Here is a 25792-nt window from a genome sequence, read left to right as displayed (position 1 = left end):
AACTCTCACCAGGACTGAAGCTAGCTTTGAAATATCTCAGCCCCTGATTAGATTTAAGGCATCTATTTCTAGCTGAAACAAACACCAGAACCAAAAGCAAATTCTTTCTGGAGGCAGATAATATCATCCAGAGACTCAAATTATCACATTAACTTCTTGCACGTAACATCTGGTACTCAATCAAAAATACCAAGCACACAAAAAGACAATTATTTGTTTCTTCTTTTGTCTTTGAGTAAGCAGAGCGAGACCCTCGGGAGATCCAGATGTTGTAATTATCAGACATGAGCTTTAAAAAAAATCTGTAATTAATATGCCTACGAAATTAAATGACTAGGTGGAAATTTTGGCAAAATAATCAAGTCAACATCCTAGAATTGAAAAATATGATAACTGAAATTTTTAACTCAATGGACTTAAGAGCAAATTAGAATCCTGCTAAAGAGGTAAGTAGTGAACTGAAAGACAGGCTAGAAGTCCAGACTGAAACACTGACAGCTAAAAGGATATGGGAAAGACGTATGAGAGTACAGGAAACATGGAATGTGGTGGATCCGTCCAAGCTAAGCATTCAAATCCCACAAAGAAAAAGATAAGCAATATATAAAGAGACAGCAACTGAGAACTTTTCAAAATGTATAAAGGACATTAAACCTCAGATTTAAAAATCACTGCAAAACACAAAACAGGATAAATACACAAACACACACACACCTGCTAGGTACAGCACGATAAAATTACACAAAAGAGAGAAAAACATCGTAACATGAGCTAGAGAAAATAGAAATATTACCTTTAAAGGAACAACAATAAAAGTTTCTACTTCTCAACAGATAGTCATGGAAGCCAGAGAACAATAAAAAATTTTCAAAGTACTATAAAGAATTAACTCCCTACCTAGAGTTCAAATTTCCAGTGACAATAGCCTTTAATAAGGAGATGAAATAAAGACATTTTTAGATAAAGACTAAGAGAGTTTGTCAGCAGCAAGTTGCATGAAAAGAAATATTAAAGAGAATTCAGAAGGAAAATGATCCCAAATGGAAACTCAGAATGCAGGAAGATATGAAGAACAACAGATAAATATGTTGTTATTTATAAATAAATATTGACTGTATAAAATAATAGTAATATGGGAAGTTGGGAGCTGGGTGAAAAAGGTGAAGGGATTAAGAAATACAAATTGGTAGTCACAGGATAGTCACAGAAATGTAAATTACAGCCTAAGGAATATTGGCCAATAATATTGTAATTATGTATAGTGCCAGATGGGCACTAGAATCATTGGGGGGGCCACTCTGTAAAGTACATGATTGTCTAACCAACTATGCTGTACACCTGAAACTGATTCAGAATAATATTGAATGTAAACTGCAATTTAAACATAATAATTTAAAAAATAATAATAATAAAGCCTTGTGAACTTCATATGTTTAAATGTTTGCAAATTTTATATATACTTACATATATACAATTTTATATAACATTAAAATATATGAGCCTGGCTGGTATGACTCAGTGGATTGAGTGCCAGCCTGAGAACTAGAAGGTTGCTGGTTTGATTCTCAGTCAGGGCACGTGCTTGAGTTGTGGGCCAGGTACCTGGTTGTGGGCCAGGTACCCGGTTGGGGGCATGAGAAAGGCAACCAATTGACGTTTCTCTCCCTTCCTCTCTCTCTAAAAATAAATAAAATCTTTTAAAAAAATCAGGCAAAAGCATCGAATCAAGGGGGCAAAGGGGATGAAGTCAGAGATTTTTGCATTACCTTCTAAGTAGTAAAAATAACCCTAGGATGAGTGCTGTAATCTCTGGTAGCCACGAAAGAACTTCTAAAGAATTCATCACTAACAATAAAAAATATTGATAAATAAATATTTAAGTACTCTGAGAGAAGACAGAGAAACAAAATACAAAACACAGGGAACAAACAAAAAATAAATAGTAAAATGAGAAATTTAGCTCAAATACATCAGAATCTACATAAATGTAAACAGACCAAATTACCCCAGGTAAAAGGCAAAGACTGCTAAATGTTAGAAAACAACCACCACCACTGTATTCTTTTTATGACATATTTTTAAAATATAAGGACATAGAAAGTTTGAAAGTAGAAAGACAGAAAACAATATACTGTGCAAACACTAAGCCTGGATTTTTTATAGCAATAAACTCAGAGCTCACAGGTGGCTTTTGCACGTGGGCCCATCGCAGAGAGCGAGGCAGACTCTGAGATCGGAATCTCTGCACAAGCCCGCCCTAGACACTGCACACAGGTTAAAGAAGTAAATTATTGGCTTGTTTTTAAATTATGTCTACCATTACATTTGATTCCATCTTTTAAAAGGAAATGAAGAGACAAATAGGGAAGAGGCAGAATTAATGGCAGAGGGTATTGAAGAGCCAGACTTCCCTTCTTCAACAGATAGTAGCCGAAGAGAGATCAGTTGAAATTGTGGCTGCACAGCAATTTTCAAGGTGATTTATCATGGATAAAATAATAGTATATAAAAACAAAAGTTTACATAACTGTTAATGAAAGAATGGACTCCTTCAGCCAAGATAAAGTATTTTCTAAATAATTGAGTATTTAAAAATTATTAAAATTACATGAATTATTAGAATAGTGTATACCCCCTTACTTACAGAATAAATTACTCTAACTTATCTCCATTTTTTTAAGGGTAAGTTAATTATGGTTCAGAGACCTGCAGTTATCTTTAGGGAAGAAAGTTACCCTGGTAACCTCATAGCACATTACTGTTGTATTTGGGCCCTATTACTAGGAAGTGACAAGTAGTAAACCTGTTCAGTTAAAAACTTCCAGGGCCAGCTGACTTGCGCAGCAGCACACAAATCTTTCGGATTCAGAAAGGAAAAGATATAGAGAGAAATGAAGCGTGGTAACACTGTAGAGAAATCCACTTTGGTCACTTGCATCCTTTCTGAAAAGTGGTCGTGGAAAAACCTAGGAAGAAAGATACAGAAATTTAATTCAGAACACTAATTTTTAAAATTGGCTAAAAATCCAGTATAAATATTAGTCATTATTCTTTCTCTAATGCTTTACCTGTAAAAAAATAATTAAATCCTAAATAACGAGAGCTATATTCTTTTAAAAAAATACTCTGTCCACTTTCAATGATCCATTCCAAAGAAGATGAATAACAAAAATAATCTAAAATCCACAGGAAAAAATCTGAAACAGACTTAGTTATTTAAACTATAAATCTGAAGTTTCTTTCTCCTATTTCCCTCACCCCAAATTGAATAAATGAGTAAGGCCTGTCAGCTCTACCTCCAAAATATAGCCCCAAATCCAACCACTTCGCTTTACCTCCACTGCACCTCGCTGGCCTGCGGCACCTCCACCTTCCCCTGCCCTGTTGCCACAGCCTTCTGATTGTCTCACTGCTTCCACTCTCCTCTTCCTAAAGCCCATTCTCTACACAACAGCCTGAGTGGTTTTTTTTAAAGTGTAAATTAGATGATGTCACGTATACAAGTAAAAATTTACAATGGCTTCCCAATGCAATTAGAATGAAAACATCTGGCTAAATCACACTTAATGGTGAAATACTAAATGCCTTCCCCCTGCCATCAGGAAAAAAAGAGTGCCCACTTTCACAACTTCAATTTAACATACACTGGTCATCCTAGCCAGTTCAACAAGACAAAAAAAAAAATGACATACATATTGGAAAGGAAGCACCAAATCTGTCTCAATGCATGTGCCATGTACATAGCATTTACAAAACAGGAATTACAAACAACTATGGAATCTACAAAACAACTATTTAAATTGTTGAATTTATGACTATAAAATTATTGATAATTTTCTTTTATTACCTTGTTAATGTTTATGAGATTTATAGCAATAGCTCCTTCTTCATTTCTACTATTGGATAATTTGTGTTTTCCCTCTTTTTTTCCCTTGGTTATCCTTCCTAAGAGGTTATCAATTTTATTACTATCTTCAAAGAAAACCTTTCATGTGCTTACTATTTGCACATTGTATCTTTGTTATCCTTTTACTTCTAGCCAATCAGTTCCTTTACATTTAAAGTGAAAAGAAATGAACAGAGACAAGAGGGATGGAGGGAGGGGGGACGGGAAAAGGAAGGGAAGGGGAGGGTCGGAATGTGTAGCAAGGTCTTGTGGACAAAACCAAAGGGGAAGGATTGAGGGAGGGAGGGGGGAGGGGGCAGGGGAAAGTGGTGGGGGCAAGGCAGAGACAAATGTATTTGAAAAATAAATTAATTAATTAATTAATTAAGTCCAAAAAATAAAAAATAAAATAAAGTGTATCCCTCTTAGTCACGACACAGATCTTACTGTTATTTTTAGCTCATTTGACCACCATCCCTTTATTTGATGGTTTAGTCCCTTATACTTAATTATTGATATGGTTGAATGAAAGTTTTAATTTTGTTTGTTGTTTGGTTGTTCCATCTGTTCTATAAAACTTCATTTCTCCTCTTCTGCCTTGGTTTGAGTTAATAAATTTTTTGTATTTCATTTTAATTCCTTTACTGGTTTTTAGACTATTTCATTAATTACACTTTTAAATTGTTGTAGGAAGTGTGATATGTATGCATCTTTAACTTTTCATAGTCTACTTAGAGTTAATATTAATGTAAAATTTAAAAAACAGTGCAACAGCATACTTCTCACTATTCTTTGTGCTTTTGTGGGCATATATATTGCATCTACTTATAAATCCCACAATACATTGTTTTTGTTTTAACAGTCATATGTATTTAAATAACTTAAATATTTTGCATTTTCCCACCTATTTACCATTCCCTGTGCTCTTCATTCCTGCTTATAAATCTCAGTTTCCACCTGGTATCAATTTTCTTATCCTGAAGGACTCTCTTTAGCATTTCTTACTGCAGGTGTTCTGATAACAAATTTTGTCAGTTTCCTTTTACCTAAAATTTTCTCTATTTCACCTTAATTTTTGTGATACTATAATGACTCCATTAATTATTTCAAATAATTTTCATCTTGTACCCAATCTGTTTCTGCTCTTTTTCTTCTTCTCCTTCTCCTTCTTTTCCCCCTCCTCCTCCTTTTCTGTCTCCTCCTTCTTCTTCCCCTACATCCATATTATTTTAACAAGTCTAAGACGTCATGTCATTTTATCTATAAACATTTTACCGGTATACTAAACAAGGAGAACATTTAAAATATATGTATATATTCTAATTCTATCATCATACGCAAATAAATTCAACAATAATTTCTTAATGTGACATCTATAAAGAAAACTTTTTATATGACATCCATCAAGAACACTTCTTACATTGCATTTCAAGCTGCCTAAGCACGATGGATCTTGAATGAATATGCCAGCCAAAGCCCTATCAAAGTGACCATCTTGGGGCAGCATAGGTTGAAGTGACGTTTGACAGCCCATGAAAGCCAGGCCCTGCAGCCACCAACTACAGAAACAAACAAATGAACAAAAAGCAATTGGCCTCTTAGATATTAGCAATAAACATCTGCTCCAGTCCCAAGTCACCAGAAAGGTGGTCATCATTGAGTCAGAAGAATCCCTAGAACAAGAAAGTCTGGAAACAATCCAGTGTCAGGAAGTCAAACTCTTCCCTGGAACTCCTCCTCCGAGCTTCACAGGATTAGATATATGTGACCCGTCTCACAGCTGATTGGAAACTTTGGCAACAAGAACGCACCAGAATTCATTTCCCTCAGGCCACTGGGTGTATAGAACTGTTTCTCACTGCTAAGTGGCGTCTGCTGCCCTGGGTCCTGATGGACACAGATGAACTCCCTGAAGAAACACTCAGGACTCTGAACAGATTTTACTCTGCAATGTGTTTTCTCTGCTAAATTCCCATAGAGTGGGTCAAGCCTCAGAAAGTTTCAATGTGAAATGAAAATGGCACCTCCAGTCTGGGACAAAAAAGACCTTAGTTACACTCATGAACATGTTGCTGAACATCCATTAGAACCAGAGAAAGTCTTGACCATGAATTAACCCAAACTGTGGGCTTAACTTGGGCCTCATCTACAAGTCTTGGGGGAAGGACAAGTCCTACCATGTGACAGAACACCAACACACACATGTAGAAGGAATTAAACTAGAAAATGACCACGTGGTAGCTTTCATAGTAATAATTGCTTCAGATGAGAATCATCACTGGGAGCATCTGACAAGTTTGATGAGAGACAGGATTTGCATAGATTTAAATATTTTTAATTAATTTAAAAGTAATCAAGTGCTGGTGAGGATGTGGAAAAGGGGAATCCTTTTGCACTGTTGGTGGGAGTGCAGGCCGGTGTAGTCACTGTGAAGAACAGCATGGAGTTTCATCGAAAAATTTAAAATGGACCTGCCTTTTGACCCAATGATCCCACTTCTGGGAACATATGTTAAAGAACCCAGAACACTAATTTGAAAGAACATAAGCATCCCTATGTTCACTGCAGTATTATTTACAGTCACCAAGATATAGAAGCGGCCCAAGTGTCCATCAGTAGGTGAGTGGGTAAGACAACTATGGCACATTTACATGATGGATTACTACTTGGCCATAAAAAAGAAGAAAATTTTATCCTTTGCAACAGTATGGATAGACCTGGAGAACATTATGTGAACATTAAAAACATTAAGTGAAATAAACCAGTCAGAGAAATACAAATAGCAGGATTTCACTCTTATGTGGAATCTAATGAACAAACTGAACTAACAAGAAAAATAGAGACAGACTCATAGACAGTGAGCAGGATGGCAGCTAAGGGTGGTGGGGAGCTTTAGGGGGTGGAGGGAGTGAGCAAAAAGGAAACAGGACTCATGGACACGGACGACAGTGTGGGGACTGTGGTCAGGAGCGGGTAAGAGGACTAAATGGTAAAGGAAAAAATACAATAAAAATTTTTTAAGTAATCGTTTAAGTACTTTTTAGTTACGTATTAAGTACAGAATACTTCATAATTAGTCATCTTAATCAAGTGGTAAAGTCAATATCACGAGCAATGGAACAATGGTTGGCCCCTGATATGACCAGTGAGAACGAACAGAGCATTACTTCTGTGTCATTCCTGCCAATAATGTAATAACCTGAATGTTATCTTGAGGACATATCAGCCAACCGCAAACTGAAGGTCATCCAACAAAGTAGCACATCTGCACTTTTCAAATGTCAAGTAAGAGAAGACAAGGAAACAGTGAGCAACTGAAGGTGTCGACAGAGACATGAAAATTAAACACACTAGGTGACCACGGATTGGATTCTGGACTGAGAAGGAGAGGACGGCTGTAAGGGATATCGTTGGGTCCATGAGGAATGTTGAATGGAGTCTGCGGGTCTGATGGCGGTGCCCTGGTGCTGCTGATTCCATGGCAGGGGAGTGTGTGCTTTGATTTTTCAGCAGACCCTTGTATTTTTTAGGACATCGTGTTTTTAGGCATCATGTTTACAACCTACTCTCAAATGATTTGGAATAACATGGCAAACTTGTAGCCAATGATGACTCCAAGCATAAAGATATTATTTATACTATTTCTGCAATTTTTCTGCAAGTTAAAAATTATTGCAAAAAGAAAGTTTTTTTAAAGAGGCTACTGGCTTTAGTTCCAAGGTTTCACGGTTGCCTATTATGTTGTGTGTTTCTACTTCTCTGGCTTTATTTTAAGTCACTGCTCTCTCTTGATCACTGCCCAGGGAGCTTGGTCACAACCTGAGATGAAACAGAGTGGCTGTGAAATGAAGCTTTTGGCACTTCAGTCTGGGGGATGTATGAGTGTGAGCGCGCATATGTGAGTGTGTGTGCGATGTAGGCAGGAGGGCAGAGAATGGACTTGCGCCTGTCCTGGCAGCATGTCGTGTCCACAGACAGAAATGCCAGCTGGGGAACCTCCTCAGTATTGATAGAGGTTAACATTCAGGCTGAGTGAGCCTGTGCCCACACCAAGAACAGTTCATCTCCAAGGATCCAAGGAGCCTAGCTCATCACTGTCTGAGGCTGCCTTCACAGGCATTTCACTGGCCCTGGACGGACGATTTTCTCTCATTTAGAATTACAAAACAGATCAATAAAGTAAGATGCAAGACAGGAACATTTTCAGCCTGTTTTTCAAAAATGGTCTCGATATTTTCGGAGTTTTAGTCCCTAATCCCCTATGCTCCCCCTCCCCCACAGCTTCTCCTGTTCCCTACCAGCAGAGCAAAAGAGAAGAATTGAGTCTGAGTTACTTTTTAAAGAAAATCTCAGTTATACATGTTTTATATTTGTTCCTTGTCTGCGCTGCTACAAGGACACATTCAAGTATAATGAATCTGAAACAAGAAGAAAATGCTTCAGTCACGTTAAAAAAATCAGTACATGAGCAGGGGAAACAGGGTAGTCTGCAGTAACAGCACCATAGCTCATTGCATTTTAGTTAAAGTTGCAAAGTAAGAAATCTGTGAAGAGAAATAACAACATGGAAGGAGACAACGAACAAAATGTGCTTTGCTTGTTTATTGTGACAAGGATAGCTTCGTTTAAATAATTCATGATAATGCTTTGCAGTGTGCTACCGAATGTACAATGTGTACTTTGCAAAAATAACAAGGCTTAGTAATATGGGACTTGAATCTAATTCTCTGCTCTTAAATTTCTGATAAGAAGTGGAAAGCAGCTGCCCAGATTGTGAGGGAAATGACTGGGAGAACAGGTGGCCTGGACAGGGGTGAGGGGGGTTGGCAGAGGTGCCTGCCCTCTTGGTGCCTCGGGGCCTCTTAGCCTTGGCTGGTGGCTTTACAAACGCTCTGTATGTACCTGGTAAGGGTCTGTTAGATGGGTTTCCGTGCAGATGTCCCTGTGATTCAGAATAATGACCAGGATTGGGGTATGAAGGAAGTGGAGAAGCACATGCTAAAGTCCTCAGTGAGTAAGAGAGCACAGCCAGAAGGAAGGGAGATTGACAAGGTTTTAAAAAAGATGTAAAATAATTTGTATATTCCAATTATCAGTTATACAAATGGACGCACATCTGCACAAAAATTAGGGTGGTGGGATTATGAGTGATTGGTACTGTCCTTGTCTGGTTTATCCCAATTTTCCAGTGCTTATTCAAAAGCCTGGTATTGCCCAGACCAGTGTGGCTCAGTTGGCTGGGCATCGTCCCATAAAGTGTAAAGCAACTGGTTCGATTCTCCGTCAGGGCACGTGCCTGGGTCAGGGTGTGTACAAGAGGCAACCATTCACTGTTTCCCTTTTACATTTGTCTTTCTCTCCCTCTCTTTCTTCCTCCCTTCCCCTCTTTCTAAAGATAAATCAAATCTCTTTAAAAAGCCTGATATTACTATTGAATAGACAAAAACAGCCCAAGGCTTCGTACATGTTCCCTCCAGGTGGACATATGTTCTCCAAGTCTTTGCTTGTTTAACTCCTACTCTAACTTCAAACTCCAGCCAAATCCTCACACAAGGCTTTCCCGATCCCCTGGACTAGGTGAGGTCCCCATTACCTTTCCTCTGTCACTTAATGCAGTTGTACCTATTTATTTGATATCTATCAAGCTGGCCAGACCTGACTTGGTTTGTTTGTGGAAAATAAAGGATAATGCATGTGCACAGACTTGTCATTGTTGTACAATTGCATTATAACTTCCCAGTTATGTGGCCAATGAAGAAACACGGTGCTGGGGAAGGAGCAAGAAATCCTGTCTGGAACCAGCACAGTAGATCCAAGTCCCGTAACTGGTAAAAAGCTATTTTTGCAACCATGTCGATAACCACATAAGGTGATAATGGATTTTTAGAGTGCTGTTTCCGGGGTCCTGCCAGGACCCTCCTCCGTGTCAGGCTGACCGTTCCTACTGCCCTGCGCAAGGCTAGTCTCACCCACCGAGCACTCGCTCCCTAACGCCACCACATGTCCTTTGCGGATATTTATATCCTTTACACTGGGTGTGTACTGTCATGTATCCAAGCACAATTTTTGTGTTTCCATTCTTCTTGACTCTCAAACTCAGTCCTTTCTTGGACTCACTATTGAATGCCTGTCTCCTCCACTGTGTCTCCCATAAGAGCAGACATGGTGGCTGTCGTACCTGCTGCTCTGTTCCAGCACCTAGCAGGGTGCTTACAACTTGGAAAGGGGCTAAAGAAATGCGTGTAAATTAGAATAAAGAATGAAAAATAAAAGTTGAAAAAAAGAAGGAGAAAATCACTGCGTGTACTAATTTCCTGTTGCCACTGTAACAAATAACCACCAATTAAGTGGCTTACAGCAGTATGAACTTATTTTCTCAGGGCTGGAGGCCAGAAGTCGGAAATCAGGTTCACTGGGCTACAGCCAAGGTGTTGGCAAGGCGGGGTCCTTCTAGAGGCTCTGAGAGGAGGCTGTTTACTTGCCTGTTTCCTGCTCCAGTGGCTGCCCCTATTCCTCGGCTCGCCCTCAAAGCCAGCAGCGTAAGATCTTCAACTCTCTCTCCCCCCAACTGCTTCATTATCACATCTTCTCTCTGACTCTGACGTCTTTTGCATCCCTTGTAAGGATCACTGAGTCCCAATAATGCAGGATAATCTCCCCATCTCATAGTCCTTCATCGCATCTGCATAGTCCCTTCGCCCTATAAGGTGAACCCACAGATCCCAGCGGGTAGGACAGAGACATACCTGGAGGCCATTGTTTAGTCTCACATGCTACTCTAACTTCTGAGATGTGGAAAACATCTAAAAAATTTACAGTGGTGTTAACTTGCGCTGTCAAATATCCAATAATAGGCATGGACAGTCCCCCTTTTCTATTTTACAGCAAATCTTAATCTACTAAAATATGAACTTCAGAGGGCAGGACTACCTTTGACACTCTGCTAAGTGTGGAGTCCCATGCACCCAGAACTATGCCTAGTATACAGTAAGCACTCAGTAAATATTTGTTGAATAGTGAATGAATACTTTAGCTTTTGCCACTGATCATCTGCCTCCCCTTTGTTAGGTTCAATAATCTCAAGTTGGGGCCCATGTGGTTCTATGGGAAGCTGACCCCATCCCTGGCTCCACAAGGTGCATGAGGAAGGCTGAGTCAGTTCCTGAGGGTCAATCCACTGGCCATGGCAACTGGTCAAAAGTGGGCTGGATCTAAAGTGGTCCAATCAGAGTAAAGCACAAACACTTTTTTTCTTCGGGACATAATGAGGGAAATGTAATAAATAAAGCCACGGCTGCCGAAGGCAGAACAGAGGGACAATAAGAAACAAGGTATTGGTTTTGTTACTGAACCTCTCGATCAGGCTTTCACCGCAGTGAAACCTACCTCTGGACTTTTCAGTTACATGAGAGTAAAATATGTCCTTTGTCATGTGTGTCAAGTTTAGTGTCGCTTACAATGAAACACAGTGTAAAAACATTAAGCAGCACCACAAGCAAAAGATGAAAAAGGCACCTACAGAACCTGAACCAATAATTTTGTGTCATTGCGTTGTGGACAGAAGGGGCGGGACACTCACGTGGCCCGTGTTCCTGCCTCCAAGGAGGAATAAGATCAAGAGGTGGAAGGAGCCTTGGGGACTTCAAGTCACCCAGGCCTTGCGCCTTGCACCTGGCTGCTCACCATACCACGCCGGGAACTTGGTAAAGACAGCTTCCTCAGCCCCATTCCTGGTGTGTTGAGCCAAAATCCATGGGGTGAAACTCATAATCTGTGTTTTACAAACTCTAAGTGATTCTGATGGGCACACCCCTTCTCAACACTGGTTAACTTGAGCGCTCGCTGGTAGGAGAGGCAGCCTCGCAGCCCCAGATGCTGATCCCAAAGTCAGGTACAAAGGGTTGGATGGATGCGTGGTGGCTTTAAGAGGATGTATAACTCCTTTGAAGCCCTGAATTAATTAACTACTTAGACCTGCCTGAGGGCTGAAAGGCTCTGTCCTGTGTGTAAAAGACATGTGCTTGGCTGCTAAATACTTGTTTGTCTTCCAGATCTAGCTGGTTCTCAGCTAGAGTCTAGACAGTTGATATGACCAGAGAAGAACTAGTTAAATAGACTATTATGGACCATTTTAAAACCTGTTTGTATCCCTTTCACTTAAAAAAATAATTACTGAATTTATTGGAGCAACATTGGTTAACAAAATTATATAGGTTTCAGGTGTACATTTCTATAACACACCATCTCTACATTGTATTGTGTGTTCACCATTCAAAGTCAAGTGTCTTTCCATCACCATTTCTCCCCCCTTTACCCGGGTCTGCCTCCCCCTACCACTCCCTTTTCCCTCTGGTAATCCCCACACTATTGTTTGTGTCTTTGATTTTTTTTTTTTTTTTTTTTTTTTTTTTTTGCTTAATTCCTTCTCTTTTTTCACCCGGGCCCCTAATTACCCTCCCGTCTGACAGCTGTCAGCCTGTTTTCTTTATCTAAGAGTCTGTTTCTATTTTGTTTATTTTGTTCATTAGATTCTACATAAAAGTGAAACTGTATGGTATTTGTCTTTCTCTGACTGGCTTATTTCACTTAATACTCTCAAGGTCCACCTATACTATTGCAAAAGGTAAGATCTCCTTTTTCACTGCCAAGCAGTGTTCTGTTGTGTAAATGTACTAATTTTTTCCACTCATCTGTTGGAGGACACAGGCTGCTTCCAAATCTTGGTATGGTAAATAGCACTGAAATGAACATAGGAGTGCATATATTCTTTCAAATCATCGTTTTGGGTTTCTTTAGATATATTTCCAGAAGTGGAATTGCTGGGTCATAAGGCAGTTCCACTTCTAACTTTTTGATTGAACTTTATACTGTTTCCCACAGTGGCTGCACCAGTCTGCTTCCCACCAACAGTGCACTAGGGTTCCCCTTTCGCCACATCCTCATAAACACTTGTTTGTTGATTTATTGATGATAACCATTCTGACAGGTGTGAGGTGATACATCATTGTGGTTTCAGTTTGTATTTTTCTGATGATTAGTGATGCTCCGCCTCTTTTCATATGTTTATTGGCCATCTTGATGTCCTCTTTGGAGAAGTGTTTATTCAGATCCTTTGCTCATTTTCTTATCAGATTGTTTGGTTTCTTTTGGTGTTGAGTTGTATAAATTCTTTATAAATTTTGGATATTTTAACACTTTATCATCTTTGGAGAGTATGTTCTCCCATTCAGTGGGTTGTCTTTTCATTTTGATGGTGGTATCCTTTGCTGTGCAAAACCTTTTTATTTTGGCCCTTGCTGGTGTGGCTCAGTGGGTTAGAGTGTTAATTCCTGGTCAGGGTACATTACGTAGGTTGCAGGTTTGATCCCAGGTTGGGGTGTGTATGGGAGGCAACGGATTAGTGTTTCTCATATCAGGGTAGGAAGGGAAAGATGTTTCCCTTCCTATCTCTAACATCAATAAACATATTTTTTAATTAAAACAAAGCTTTTTAGTTTGATATAGTCCCATTTGTTTATTTTTTCTTTTGTTTCCCTTGCCCAAGGAGATACAGCAGAAAAAAATAGTGCTACAAGAAATGTCCGAGATCTTACTGCCTATGTTTTCTCCTAAGATTTTTATGGTTTTGAGTCTTACACTTAAGTCTTTACTTTGTTTTGAGTTTATTCATGTGAATGGTGTAAGAAGGTGGCCTACTTTCATTTTTTTGCACATTATCTGTCAAATTTTCCCAACCTCATTTATTGAATAGACTGTTATTACCCCACTGCATGTTCTTGCCTTCTTCGTCAAATATTAATTGACCGTAAAAGCATGAGTTTATTTCTGGGCTCTCCATTCTGTTCCATTGATCTACATGTCTGTTTTTATGCCAGTACTATGCTTTTTTGGTTACTATGGCCTTGGAGTATAGTTTGCTATCAGGTAGCATGGCTCCTCCAACTTTGTTCTTCTTTCTCAAGATTGCCATGATTATTCAGGGTCATTTGTGGTTTCATACACATTTTTGGAATATTTGTTCCAGTTCTGTGGAATACATCTTTGGTATCTTGATAGGAATTGTGTTGAATATATAGATTGCTTTGGGGCAGTATGGACATTTTAATGATGTTAATTCTTCTTACCCATGAACACAATATATGCTTCCATTTATTTGTATCTTCTTGAATTTCTTTCTTCAGGGTCTTATAATTTTCTGAGTACAGGTCTTTTATGTCTTTAGTTAAATTAATTCCTAGGTATTTTATTTTATTTTATTTCTGATGCAATTGTAAGTGGGATTGTTTTATTTTTGTAAAATTTTTTATTGAATTTATTGGGGTGACATCGGTTAATAAAATTATATAGGTTTCAGATATACAATTCTACAGCACATCATCTGTATATCGTATTGTTTGTTTACCACCCCAAGAGGATTGTTTTCTTAGTTTCTCTTTCTGATAGTTTATTATAGGTATATAAAAATGCAACTGATTTCTAGATATTTATTTTTTATCCTGCTACCTTACTGAATTCATTTATCAGTTCTAGTAGTTTTTTGGTGGCATCTTTAGGGTTCCCTATATACAGTATCATTTCATGTGCAAATAGTGACAGTTTTATTTCCTCTGTTCCAATTTGGATGCCTTTTACTCTGTCTTCTTGTCTGATTGCTGTGGCGAGGACTCCCAGTACTATGTTGAATAAGAGGGTGAAATGGACATCCCAGTCTTGTTCCTGATCTTAAGAAAAATGCTTAAGTATGTCCATTGAATATGGTGTTGGTTGTGGGTTTGTCATAGATGGCCTTTCCTGTCACTTTGCTTAAAAAATAAAGAAAGTTAGGGCAGCTCCAGGGCCAGTGAAATCAAGGACTCAAGGATGTCATCAAAGGCCAAAGTTCTGTACTTTCAGTTGACCTACTCCACAGTTTGCTTTAGTCCTCAGGTGTATCCCAGGAGATGGTTCCCAGATGACTAACTAGTGTGAACATCTCACACAACAGAGACCACAGTCTGGATGGTTGGACGAGGGCATGTCCCTTTCTCACGTCCCTGTTTAAGTCCCTTTGAGAATGAAGAAAATGCTACCAGAAGCTTTCTAGCAGCCACTCTCTTAGGTCTCCTTGAGCAGAGTTAATATATACACACCCTTTACTAAACTAGACACAGCCAAGGGGGATAGAATTAACATGATTCTGTCTAACCCTGACTCACCCTTGGTGGGGCAAGGTGTTCAGTCACCCCTGAAGCACATGATACCTGGGGAAAAACAGGGCTTCTATCAGGAAGAGGAAGAAAAAATGGGGAATGGCATGGGGTAATCAACAGTGAAGAGGACTCGAGGGAAGAAGAAGAAAGATCGATGCAGCTGCCGAAGTGTGTGACCAACCCAACCTCTGTGGACACCAGCCCCTTCCCTTCAAAGCACTTATTTATTTCAGTCTTGTTCCTCTTTACAATTGAAATACCACTTGCTTTTCTTTTGGGGGGATATTTCTTTTTTTATTTTTAAGGTTATTTTATTTATTTTTTTACAGTAAGTCCTAAAATGTTTTTAAAATTTTTTTAAAAGTTTTTGTCTTTAATAAAATTTTGTTGGCATATAATATTATATAAGTTTGAGGTGTACAACATAGTGATTTGACATTTATATACTTTACAGTGTGATCAGCACAATAGGCTATTAACCATCTATCACCATGCAAAGTTATTACACTTTTATTGACTATATTCCTTTGTTTTATACTGCATGCCCATGGTTTATTCACTTTATAACTGGAAACTTGTACCTCTTCTTCCTCCTTCACCTGTTTCCCTCATCTCCCCACCCCCTACTCTGGCAACCATACGTTCGTTCTTTGTATCTGAGTCCATTTCTGTTTTGGGGTTGTTGTTTTATTTGCTCATTTATTTTGTTTTTTTTTTTAGACTCCACATATGAAATAATATGGTGTTTGAAATACACCATACCTGAAATAATATGGTGTTTGTTTTTCTCTATGTGACTTATTTCAATTAGCTCAGTACTCTCTAGGTCCATTTGTATTGTTGCAAAAGGCACTATTTCATTCTTTTATATTGCTGAGTAATATTCCATTGAATGAATACATATAATTTCACATCTTTATTTATCGATCTATTAATGGACACCTAGGTTGTTCTATATCTTGGCAATTTAAAATAATTCTTCAGTGAATATAAGGGTACAGATATCTTTTCAAATCAGTGTTTTTGTTTTCTTAGCTATCTGAAGTAAATACTCAGAAGTAAAGTTGCTGGGCTGTAAAGGGTATTTATTAAATGGATAAAAGTAGTTTTATTATCTGGCAGTACTACTCTTACTCATTTTTCTTTATATTTAAATTTTCCCTAACCATTGTCCATTTTCTTTTCTGGATTAGTCAGTTTCTATAAGGTCCATAAGGAAATTCCATTTGGGGATTTGAACTAAGATTGAATTGACTTTGAAGATTGACTTGGCAAGAACTGACATTTCTGAATATGGCGTATCTATTTATCCAGAGTTATTTTTTATTATTCTTTAATACAGATGTATAATTTCCCTATTAACAGTCTTGTACTTATCTTTTTAGTTTTATACAACGAAGATAGGGAAGCAGAGCTGAGAAAGAGAGCTAAAGAGAGGGGGAAGGAGGGATGGGGGAGGAGGGAGGGAGGGAGGGAGGGAGAGACCTAGTACGATTATTTGATTCCAAGTATCTAGCCCAGCCTGAAACTAGACTAATCTTACATCAACCAATTCACATTTCTTCCTAAGGTGGTTTGAATTGCAATTCTGTTATTTGCACTTGAAAACATCCTGACCATGAAATCAAAGAATAATAGAGTGGGGGTTGGAGTATGACAAACATCGATGAATGTTACCATGTGCCACGGGCGGTCATGCTACTGCTGCTCCTCAGACTTGCTATGCCATCGAGGTCTCCCAGGCAGCCACTTGGACCCCAGTCTGCTGTAACCCTCCTGGACGTTTCCTAACAAGACTCTTAAACACAGACTACAGACAAAGAGTCCCTTGAAACCTTGTCTCCATTCTCCCCGCCCCCGAATTCTCCATGAATGTGATTGCTCCTACACAGAGGTTAAGAGGGCACCTGGTAGATCCGAAAGCTAACATCATATATTTTATAAATGGCTGGTAGTGTTACCTGGGCTGCTGCGTTTGGGAAGTTGTGCAATGACCTCCCAGAGGTGCCATGCCCACAGATGACGGTGTGAAATAGCGGCCGCTGGGGCCGGGAGGCAGGACGCCCTCAGGTTTTATCGCCGTGCATAATTACTTTTGGATTTGCTTTATAGAGGTCTTGAATTAATTAAATAATGCAAAGTCTTGAATGAAGCAAGGTGTTAGTAATTACCTCTATTCAAAAACTTCTAATATCTTGAAAAATGTGTTCCTCCTGAGGACTGTCAAGTGAAATCTTTTTTTCTGATTACCTTTTTGTTATTGTTGTAATAGGGGTGTTGTAGACGTCTTCATTCATTCAACAAGCATTTATTGAGTGGCTCCTAGGTCCCTGGTGTTGCTCTAAGTGCTAGGGAGAGAAAGAGTCACCAGAGAAAGCTCTCACATTCTAGTGGGCAGGGGGACAGTAGACAAACCAAGTACTGTGTATAACATAATGTGAGGTGGTGCTAGTGCTTCAAAGGTCAGCTACACATTATTAAATACAGAGACACCATTTACAAGTTGGAAGTGAGGACTTCGAGAGCACAGGTTTGCCTAATATAAGCCAATGAACTTCCTACCATCCTCTCTCCTTCTATTCCCATCCCCACTCAGTTAGACAGCTTTGGGTTTTTAATTGGGTTTCTCCTTTTCTTTTAAACTCAAGGGTTTTCCTTCTTAGCCTCATTCACACCTGAACCTCCCCTACTCCTCGGCCCCAACAAGAAATGCTAACATTTCACGTGATTGCCTATGACCACATGATCTCTGTGAAGGGACAGGGACGTGTCCAGACTACGAGTTGAGGGGAGGGAAAAGTCGAGATGACTTGAATTTCAAGACTGTGTTACATATTTAGAAAACCAGCGTGTCCCTGAACACTCCCCTCTCCTCTCCACTGCCTCCACACAAAAATATTCATTCAAATGGATGTTCAGTAACTCACAGTGATGTGGCTGTTCTACATGCAAAGTTAACCTAGAATTATGTTGTCTACAAGATTACCTCACAGTTCACAGCAGATACATGTCTTCAACTGAGCTCTCCCAGCAGTGGCTTGGGAAGAAGGGCGGGTGTACTGAAGTTGGCAGGGGGAGGCCGGGGGGCATGGTGCTTTCTTAACTGTATGTTGGTACGTTTCCCTGCCCCCAACCCCACTCCAGTTGGCTCTGAGGGAGACAAATGAGGAAAGTGAATCCCTCACTGATCATTATCTCCCTCTCCCCCTGAGAAACACACACATACACAGACAATCCATCTCTTGAAAATGAATTTGTGTGAATGTTGCCCCACCCATGAAGCAAAGCTACAAGTTTGAACAGCCCCAGCCTTGGACTGAGGGCCTTTGTGTGGGGCGTCGCCTGGTACTGAGCAGAGGCAATTTGAAACCGGTCTCACCAGTATGGCTAGGAGACAGGTGCAAACTTCTCATAGGTTTCTCCACATGTGACAGACACAAACAGCCCAGTTTCCTTTAAGGAGTCACAGGAAAGGTGAGCCCAGTCAAGTGATAGAGGGGCGACACCACTGGAAACCATTAGACACGTGCCCACAAAGGCACAATGTACTGGGGGAAATGCCATGATGGAGGTTTGCAAAAATTGCTGGGGGTGAAAAATGAGCAGGGAGCGCTTCCCAGGAGAAGTGACATTTAAGTTGAGGTGAGAGGGAGAATTTGCCAAAGGGATGGTTTCAGAAGCTGAACCTTTGAAAACTGTCTTAAATGTCATAAAACTCTGTCAAAGAAACCTTCTTAAATTGTAACAATATGGAATATTTATTAGGAAAGGAACGTATGAGATGTTTAAATATGTCTCATAGAAGTTCAGAAGAAACTTTTACAGAAGTTGTAATACCATATTGCTGACCAATAGTGCAATATCTTATTTAAGCTTCATAGCTCTACTGCCTGAAGTAAAGCAATATTATTCAGAAATTTCAAAACAAAACATCTAAAACAATGGCTTCTCTGCCTTGAAAACAAGGTATTTTGCACAAACATAGAACTTGCCTACATACAGAGATTTCAGTCATTTGAACAATGCTAAATTCTCCCATTTATCCACAACTTTATTCTCAGTTATTGGGGAACAGGGACTATAGGAATAAATATGATTTCAAAGAAATGCTTAATAATCAAAAGTTGATTGCCTGTCATAATTTGACCCAGAAATTCCATTCCCAGGCATATACCTAAAAGAAATAAACACACCCATACAGAAAAACTTGTATCCAAATGTTCATAGCAGCATTATTCACAGTAGCCAAAATGTAGAAGCAACTCAAGTGACCATCATCTGATAAATGAATAAATAAAATAATAGCCTATCCATATGCTGTGGAATATTTGGCAATAAAAAGGAAAGAAGTGCTGATACATACTACAAAATTATTGAACTTTGAGAACAGTATAGTACATGGAAGTAGCCAGTCACAGAAGACCACATAGTGTATGGTCTCATTTATATGAAAAGTCCAGAAAAGACAAATTTATGGAAACAGTAGATTAGTGGCTTCCCAGTGCTGGGAGGTGGAGGTGAGGAGACTACCAATGGGTAGACGTTTCTTTTGGGGGTGATGAACAAATTCTAAACTTCAATGTAGGTGATGGTTGCACACTCTGAATTTACTAAAACTGTTGAACTGTACCCTTTAAAAGGATATATTTTATTGTATGTGAATTATATCTGAATAAAGATGTTTAAAAGAGAGTTGATTGAACTAACTTTAATCTAAAAAATAAAACAATTTGGGCTTTAAGATTTCATTTAAAGTGAGCACGGTTCACGTTGGATTACACATGGGCACGCGGGATCTAGAGATGTTGGTGGAAGAGAAGAAATGGCTGATTAAAAGAAATGGGGAGAAAGGAGTATAAGGAAGGCCTAATCCAGACTTTGGGGAGTGAACTGATTGGTGTTAAACAACAAAAAACACCACTACAAATTAAAGATGGGTTCAGGATGCCAAATCTAGAGACCAGAAATTGACATACAACTCCCCCTAAAATCGGCAGCTCAGAACAAGTAATAACAGCTTTGTGGAACTATGAAATACAAACAGCTCTCTGCAGAAACACAGCTGCTAGGAAACAAAGCAAAGTAATTTCACTGAACAGATTAGTTCCATATCCTTGTCCCATAGAAAGAAGAATTCAGATACCAGACAAAGGATGCAATTTCCAGTGACAAAATGTCAGGCCTAATGTTAATAAGCCTCAAAATATACCAGAAGTTCTCTAGTGACCTCTAGTGTTGACAACTAAAATTGCTTGGTTTATGATACTTGAGACTACACCACAAAGCAATTATGGATATGGGGTTTGGTCTTTCATTTTCTTATCTTGAAAGCTGTCAAGTTGGAGTAAAAGAAAACCTAGCCAGTGCCTGCCATAAAAAGTTCCCTTCCCTGATTTCTAAGTGTTGACTGAAGAGCTATTTTTCTGTGACTTGTTTTTGCAGCTCTTTCAGCACAACCAGGAAGGTATGTCTCCCTCTGGTGACTCAGTGACCTCATAAGGGACAGTCCACTATGTGCCCGCAGAGGAAGGAGAAAGCTGACAACTGAGAAGGTGAGCAATTAGGTAAGAGAGGTGAAAAAGAGCAAGAAAAAATGGGAGGCAATTGTTGCAAATTAAAATAAGCGAATTTGGTCTTACACAGCTCTCAATCAAAGTACTTTTTGGTCGCTACCTACGAAGTTCAAAGTCCCCCCAACCTTGCCACCGGGTTGCAGTGAAAGCCACTAACACCTTAGCACATAGGCCCGGACCAGTTCACACAGTCTCTTCCATAGGCTTAAAACCCAGCTCTCTGTCCTTTGGGTGAAAGGTTCACTCAATTAAGAAACAGTACAAGTTCCAGAAACAGGATTCCATCATTACCCTCACTGTTGACCTCAGGCTACCAGAAATCCCCAGATTGACAAGGCCATTTATTTGGGGATGAAACCTAAGAAACCACCCCTTGAAGCCCCTGCTACCAGCCTGGCAGGATTCTTCAACCACGCCCAGGCATGCTGGAGGGCTCTCTAGAATATTTTGGTCTGTCCCACATCTTTAATTTCACCAAGGAGTCTCTATTTGTAACATTCATCTGACAAATCAACAAGCCACTCGTTGCTCTGATAATAACTAGCGTCTGATATTTGCTGTGTTAACTAACAAAGTGTCTGGTGATAACTGAGACCGCCACCTTTCCAATACAATGCTAGTATTAATTCCTGGTCTGAGTACTAGCCACCCCTGGTATTTCAACCAACACCTTCGAATATCATGCAGTCTTTGCTGGAGTATTTCAAAGTAAATTGTAGACATAATAGGAGAGAAGGGTAAGAGCAAGAACAAGGGCCCACTGACAATCACTGACCGCTACTGTACAAGTCTTGCCCATATTCCTAAATGTTGTTACCACGGATACTTCAGATATTTTTCAGATCCATCCATTCATGTAACCCATATATATGGAGTGCCTACCTACTTATCAAATACCTACTTGATATGTCTTGTCTGTCTGATAGTTCCAGGGAGGATTTAAGATACTAGGGGAATGTTAAAACCTCACTGGCTGAAGCTATTTACAAGTTTTTGCAAAAATCAAATACCTCCCTGTGGTATGAAGAAACTAAAGCCCCAGAGGTTCCATTTCCCCCTCAAGGAAGCAGCAGCGGAAGAGTGTGTTTATAAACCTTAAACTATCAATGGCTTTGTTTGTTTTTTATTCCTAGGGAAAAAACCTTTAAAGGTTATATAAACATTTTACTACATTTTATTTTCTTTAAGAAGCAATGACAATTACCTCAATAAGCCACATTTACCTTAATTGTGATTTAGTGCATCGTAAAAGTATCGTGTATAAGAATTCTTGACGTTGCTTGTTAGTCCAGAGGTCAAACCAATGACTTATAAGAGCAACTCTTTCCTGAAAGAGCTATAAAGGGGGGAAAATGACAGTTTTCTGTATAGCTGAATATATTCTTAGTTGCTAAGCAATCCTTAGGCAATCTAACAACCTCACAGCTCATATTTGCATAGCGCTTTACAGTTCACAAAGCATTTTCACATACTTACGAGTGGTCTCTCCCTTCAGCTTAACCTGCTTTTGGATACAGACAAGCACAGGCTTGTTGGGTGGGCTGGTGGAAAAGGTTGGTGGGAGATATAATTACAGAAGGGCCTGAGGAGGCCTCTTTCAAAACAAAGGGGAAAAGAATCCTGGCTCTCGTTTCTACCTTGGCTAATATGGCCTGGGGGAACAGATTCCAAATATTTCATCTTGAAAACACAACCAGGCTACCCTTGTTGCATTGTGAAAACAAGGTCATTTGAAGTAAGCATGATTTTTACTAACTCACAGTCCTACATCTTAGCACCCACCAAAATGAAAGTTAATAAATATTGCTACATAGCCATTGTCAGGCATGTCTCCAGGAAAGACATACACAGAGAACCAGCATCCCCCCAAGCCTGGGTTCCAGTCCAGCTTTGCTCAGATGACATACTCAGACTCGCTGGCTGGGTTCCTCAGACCGGCTTTGGTCCGCGCTGGTAGAGTCCCCTTCCTCTGTGAACCAACTGGAACCACACATGAGCTGTGGGCCCAGCCAGCCTTTTCCAGTAAGGCCTGGCAGAGCCATTCAAGGACTATGTCCTGGGCTACCTTTCAAAGGGGACATCCCCAGGCCATCAAACCACACAGTTGGCACACAAGGGAAGAGAGGATTAAAGAAATACACAGAGAACTATACAGGGGCAGGTTTAAATGACCAGCCATGATTACCTAAAAGATAAACTGGAACTAAAGATATGAAATAATAACATAATAATAATAAGACAAATAATACAAATAATACAATAATAAAAATAATACAAGAATAAACTCGGTGTTTCACGTACTAACAACTGCTAACCTACCTTTGCCCAGCCCTATACATTAACTTTCTCCACACCATCCAAAGCACTTCTTCTTTTGGCTCCCCTATCACCGTAAACAGTGTGTGCTCTGGAGGTACTTGTTTTGTCCCTGGAGGTACAGAGGGAGGGGGAAACAGATTGGAGCCTCCTGTAAGGCAGGAGTTGAAGACTAGAGTGAGAAGAAACTGCCTTTGGCGCAGACAAATGTAGGTTTATTTTTAAGGTGACTCAAAAACTACACTCTTTAGGGGTGCTTCCCACCCCCCCAAAAATATATGGCAACATGAGACCCAATATATCACAATAAAATCAACCTTACCAATTAAACTTGCTTTATTCTAGAGTATGTAACTCACCTGTCTATTTAAAGACTTGTTGCTAAATGGTGTCCAGGCACTGAACCTCGTGCGGAAGCTCTCCAGTTCCAGGGTTTTTCTGGAAGAAGCTCCAGCTGACATTTCAGCAAATTATTTTCTTCCAGTCCTAGAAACTAGGTTCATTTCAACAGATGTTTAATTACGATCACCTAGAAACATCTAATATATTAATATTGTCCTTATAGAAATGATATAATTATAGCAACTCATTTACATATAGATCCATGGAAGATAATCTATACAAATATACACAGGGAGTTCATTTCCAAGTCACTGAAATTTATTCTGTCCTCATCTCATGGCAGCCAAATGTAAATCTAAAAGAGAGCTGTGTTCACTTTGCTGAGAAAGGGACAGAAATTTGAATGATTCTGTATCAGCCAGGAATGCAGACTTTATTTCCACCACTACCCTGCCCGCCCCGCCCCCGCCCCCCGCAGAAAGCAGGACTCAGAAGGGCACAGAGATGCCACTCCACCTGCCCATCTTTCGAGGACACAAGTCAAAGAGAATGCAGAGGAAAAAAATTAGGCTAATGTATTACTCTTATTATCTCAAAGTTTCTATGGGTCAGGAATCCAGACACAGCTTAGTGGAGTACTGTAGTATTAGTCTACCGGGGCAGCCATAACAAAATATCACGGACCTGGATGCTTGAACAACTAAAAATGTTATTTTTCTCAGTTCTGAAAGCCGGAAGTCCAAGATCCAGGTGCTGTCAGAGCTGGTTTCTGGTGAGACCGCTCTTCTGGATTTGCAAATGGCCCCCTTCCTGCAGTATTCTCACAGGCCTTTCTTCTAGGCATTCATAGGATAGGGAGGGAGGGATTGAGAGAGAGAGAGAGAGAGAGAGAGAGAGATCTGGTGTTTCTTCCTCTCCTTATAAGAATACTGGTCTTACTGGATTAGGGCCCCACACTTACAACTTCATTTAGCTTTCATTACCTCTTTATAATAAAGTTGTGTCTCCAAATACAGTCATATTGGGGAGTTAGGGCTTCAGCATATGAATTTGGGGAGACACCATTAAATCCATAATAGGTACCTCTGCTTCAAGTTCTCTCATAAGGTGGCTGTCAAGGTGCTGGCCAGGACTCCAGTCTCATCTGAAGGGTTGAAGCTCATTCCTGTGACCGTAGGCAGAGGCTTCAATGCTCAAGGGCTGTTGGACTGAAGGCCTCAGCTCTCGCTGCCGCATGGGCTTCTCCACAGGCCGGCTCAATGGCAACTGGCTCCCATCAGAGTGAGCGAATGAAAGAGCAAGAGAGGACACACAAGAGAAAACCATGGTCTCCTTGTAGCCAAATCTCCAAAGTGATATCCCATCACTTTTGCTCTATTCGATTAGTGCAAAAACAAGTCCCTAGGTCCAGCCTACACTAAGGGGAGAGGATTATGTAAGAGCATGAACAGTAATGCAGTCTATGCAATTTAGCCTTTGGGTCAGTTCCCTCATGCAGAGAACATTCACTCACTTTTTAAGAGAGGTAGCCCAAAAGTTCCACCACATCCATATTTTTAGCTTAGAATCCAGGTGATATGAATGATTCATAACAGTCATTACAGATCTAGATATAGCTCCCATTGACCTTGAGAACTCTGAACCAAGAAGATAAGATTTCTGGCCCTAGCCCCTTTATACAATATATATAATGGTAGAACAGGGAAAGTATAACTATGTTAAATATTCTGACTTTGAAAGAAGAATGACATGTAAAAGAGTTACTCTATAGCAATTGTGAAACCCTGCTGTAGAAGGCTAGAGCCCAATGATTATTTTTAGTCTCAAACAATCACATTCTCTTTTAGAACGTGTCGATGATTCCTTTGATCACACCACTCTCTCAAACTCTATCTCAATTTATGTACTTGATTATAGGCAGTGCTACGTGCCACAATTGTTTAGAGACATTTCTCTAAGTTTAAGCACAAGTATTTTTTTTAAAGATTTTATTTATTTATTTTTAGAGAGGGAGAAAGAGAGGGAGAGAAACATCAATGTGTGGTTGCATTTTGCGCACCCCCTGCGGGGGACCTGGTCTGCAACCCAGGCATGTGCCCTACACTGGGAATCGAACTGGTGACCCTTTAATGCCATAGGCCAGCTCTCAGTCCACTGAGCCACACCAACTAGGAGTAATTGCAAGTATTTTGAGCCTATCAGTCTTCCTTAGGAAGAACCAAACCCTAAGTCTACCTTCCCTGAAATATTTTTACAGCAGAGCATTTGCTGGGTGCCACCTCGTTCCATTTGGAGACCCTAACAATGGTGTGGCAGCCACACCCTTGACGTGGCCCTTGCCACTAGGCAGGCTTTAAAGCAGACTTTACTGCTCAGAGCCCTTCTCAGCGGCTTCTTTACTAGTTGAAGATATGAATCAGTTGCACCTTCCAACTTTGCAAGTACCTGAGTTTTTTGGCTGTTTCTGCATTTCTTTTACTCCTGCT

At 39.8% G+C, this 25792-nt stretch overlaps 1 protein-coding gene across 1 annotated transcript in view; it reads right to left on the bottom strand.

The window, feature by feature from the left end:
• ECT2L (epithelial cell transforming 2 like) overlaps positions 1–23425 on the bottom strand; it is a 60608-nt gene extending 37183 nt beyond the window's left edge. Inside the window, exons 1-3 of the mRNA XM_054568955.1 lie at positions 23324–23425; positions 21872–21984; positions 2804–2966 (exon numbers count right to left, since the gene is read on the bottom strand). Coding sequence (XP_054424930.1) covers positions 2804–2966; positions 21872–21984; positions 23324–23425 — 378 coding nt within the window. The remainder of the gene's footprint in view (positions 1–2803; positions 2967–21871; positions 21985–23323) is intronic.
• Positions 23426–25792: the final 2367 nt, after the last annotated feature.

The sequence above is a fragment of the Pteronotus mesoamericanus genome, unplaced genomic scaffold (assembly GCF_021234165.1).
Source record: "Pteronotus mesoamericanus isolate MK-2021 breed Mesoamerican mustached bat unplaced genomic scaffold, CSHL_Meso_final contig_20, whole genome shotgun sequence".
Taxonomy (NCBI): Eukaryota; Metazoa; Chordata; class Mammalia; order Chiroptera; family Mormoopidae; genus Pteronotus; species Pteronotus mesoamericanus.
The sequence above is the reverse complement of the archived record's forward strand: the minus strand, read 5'-3'. Positions and strand labels throughout refer to the sequence as shown.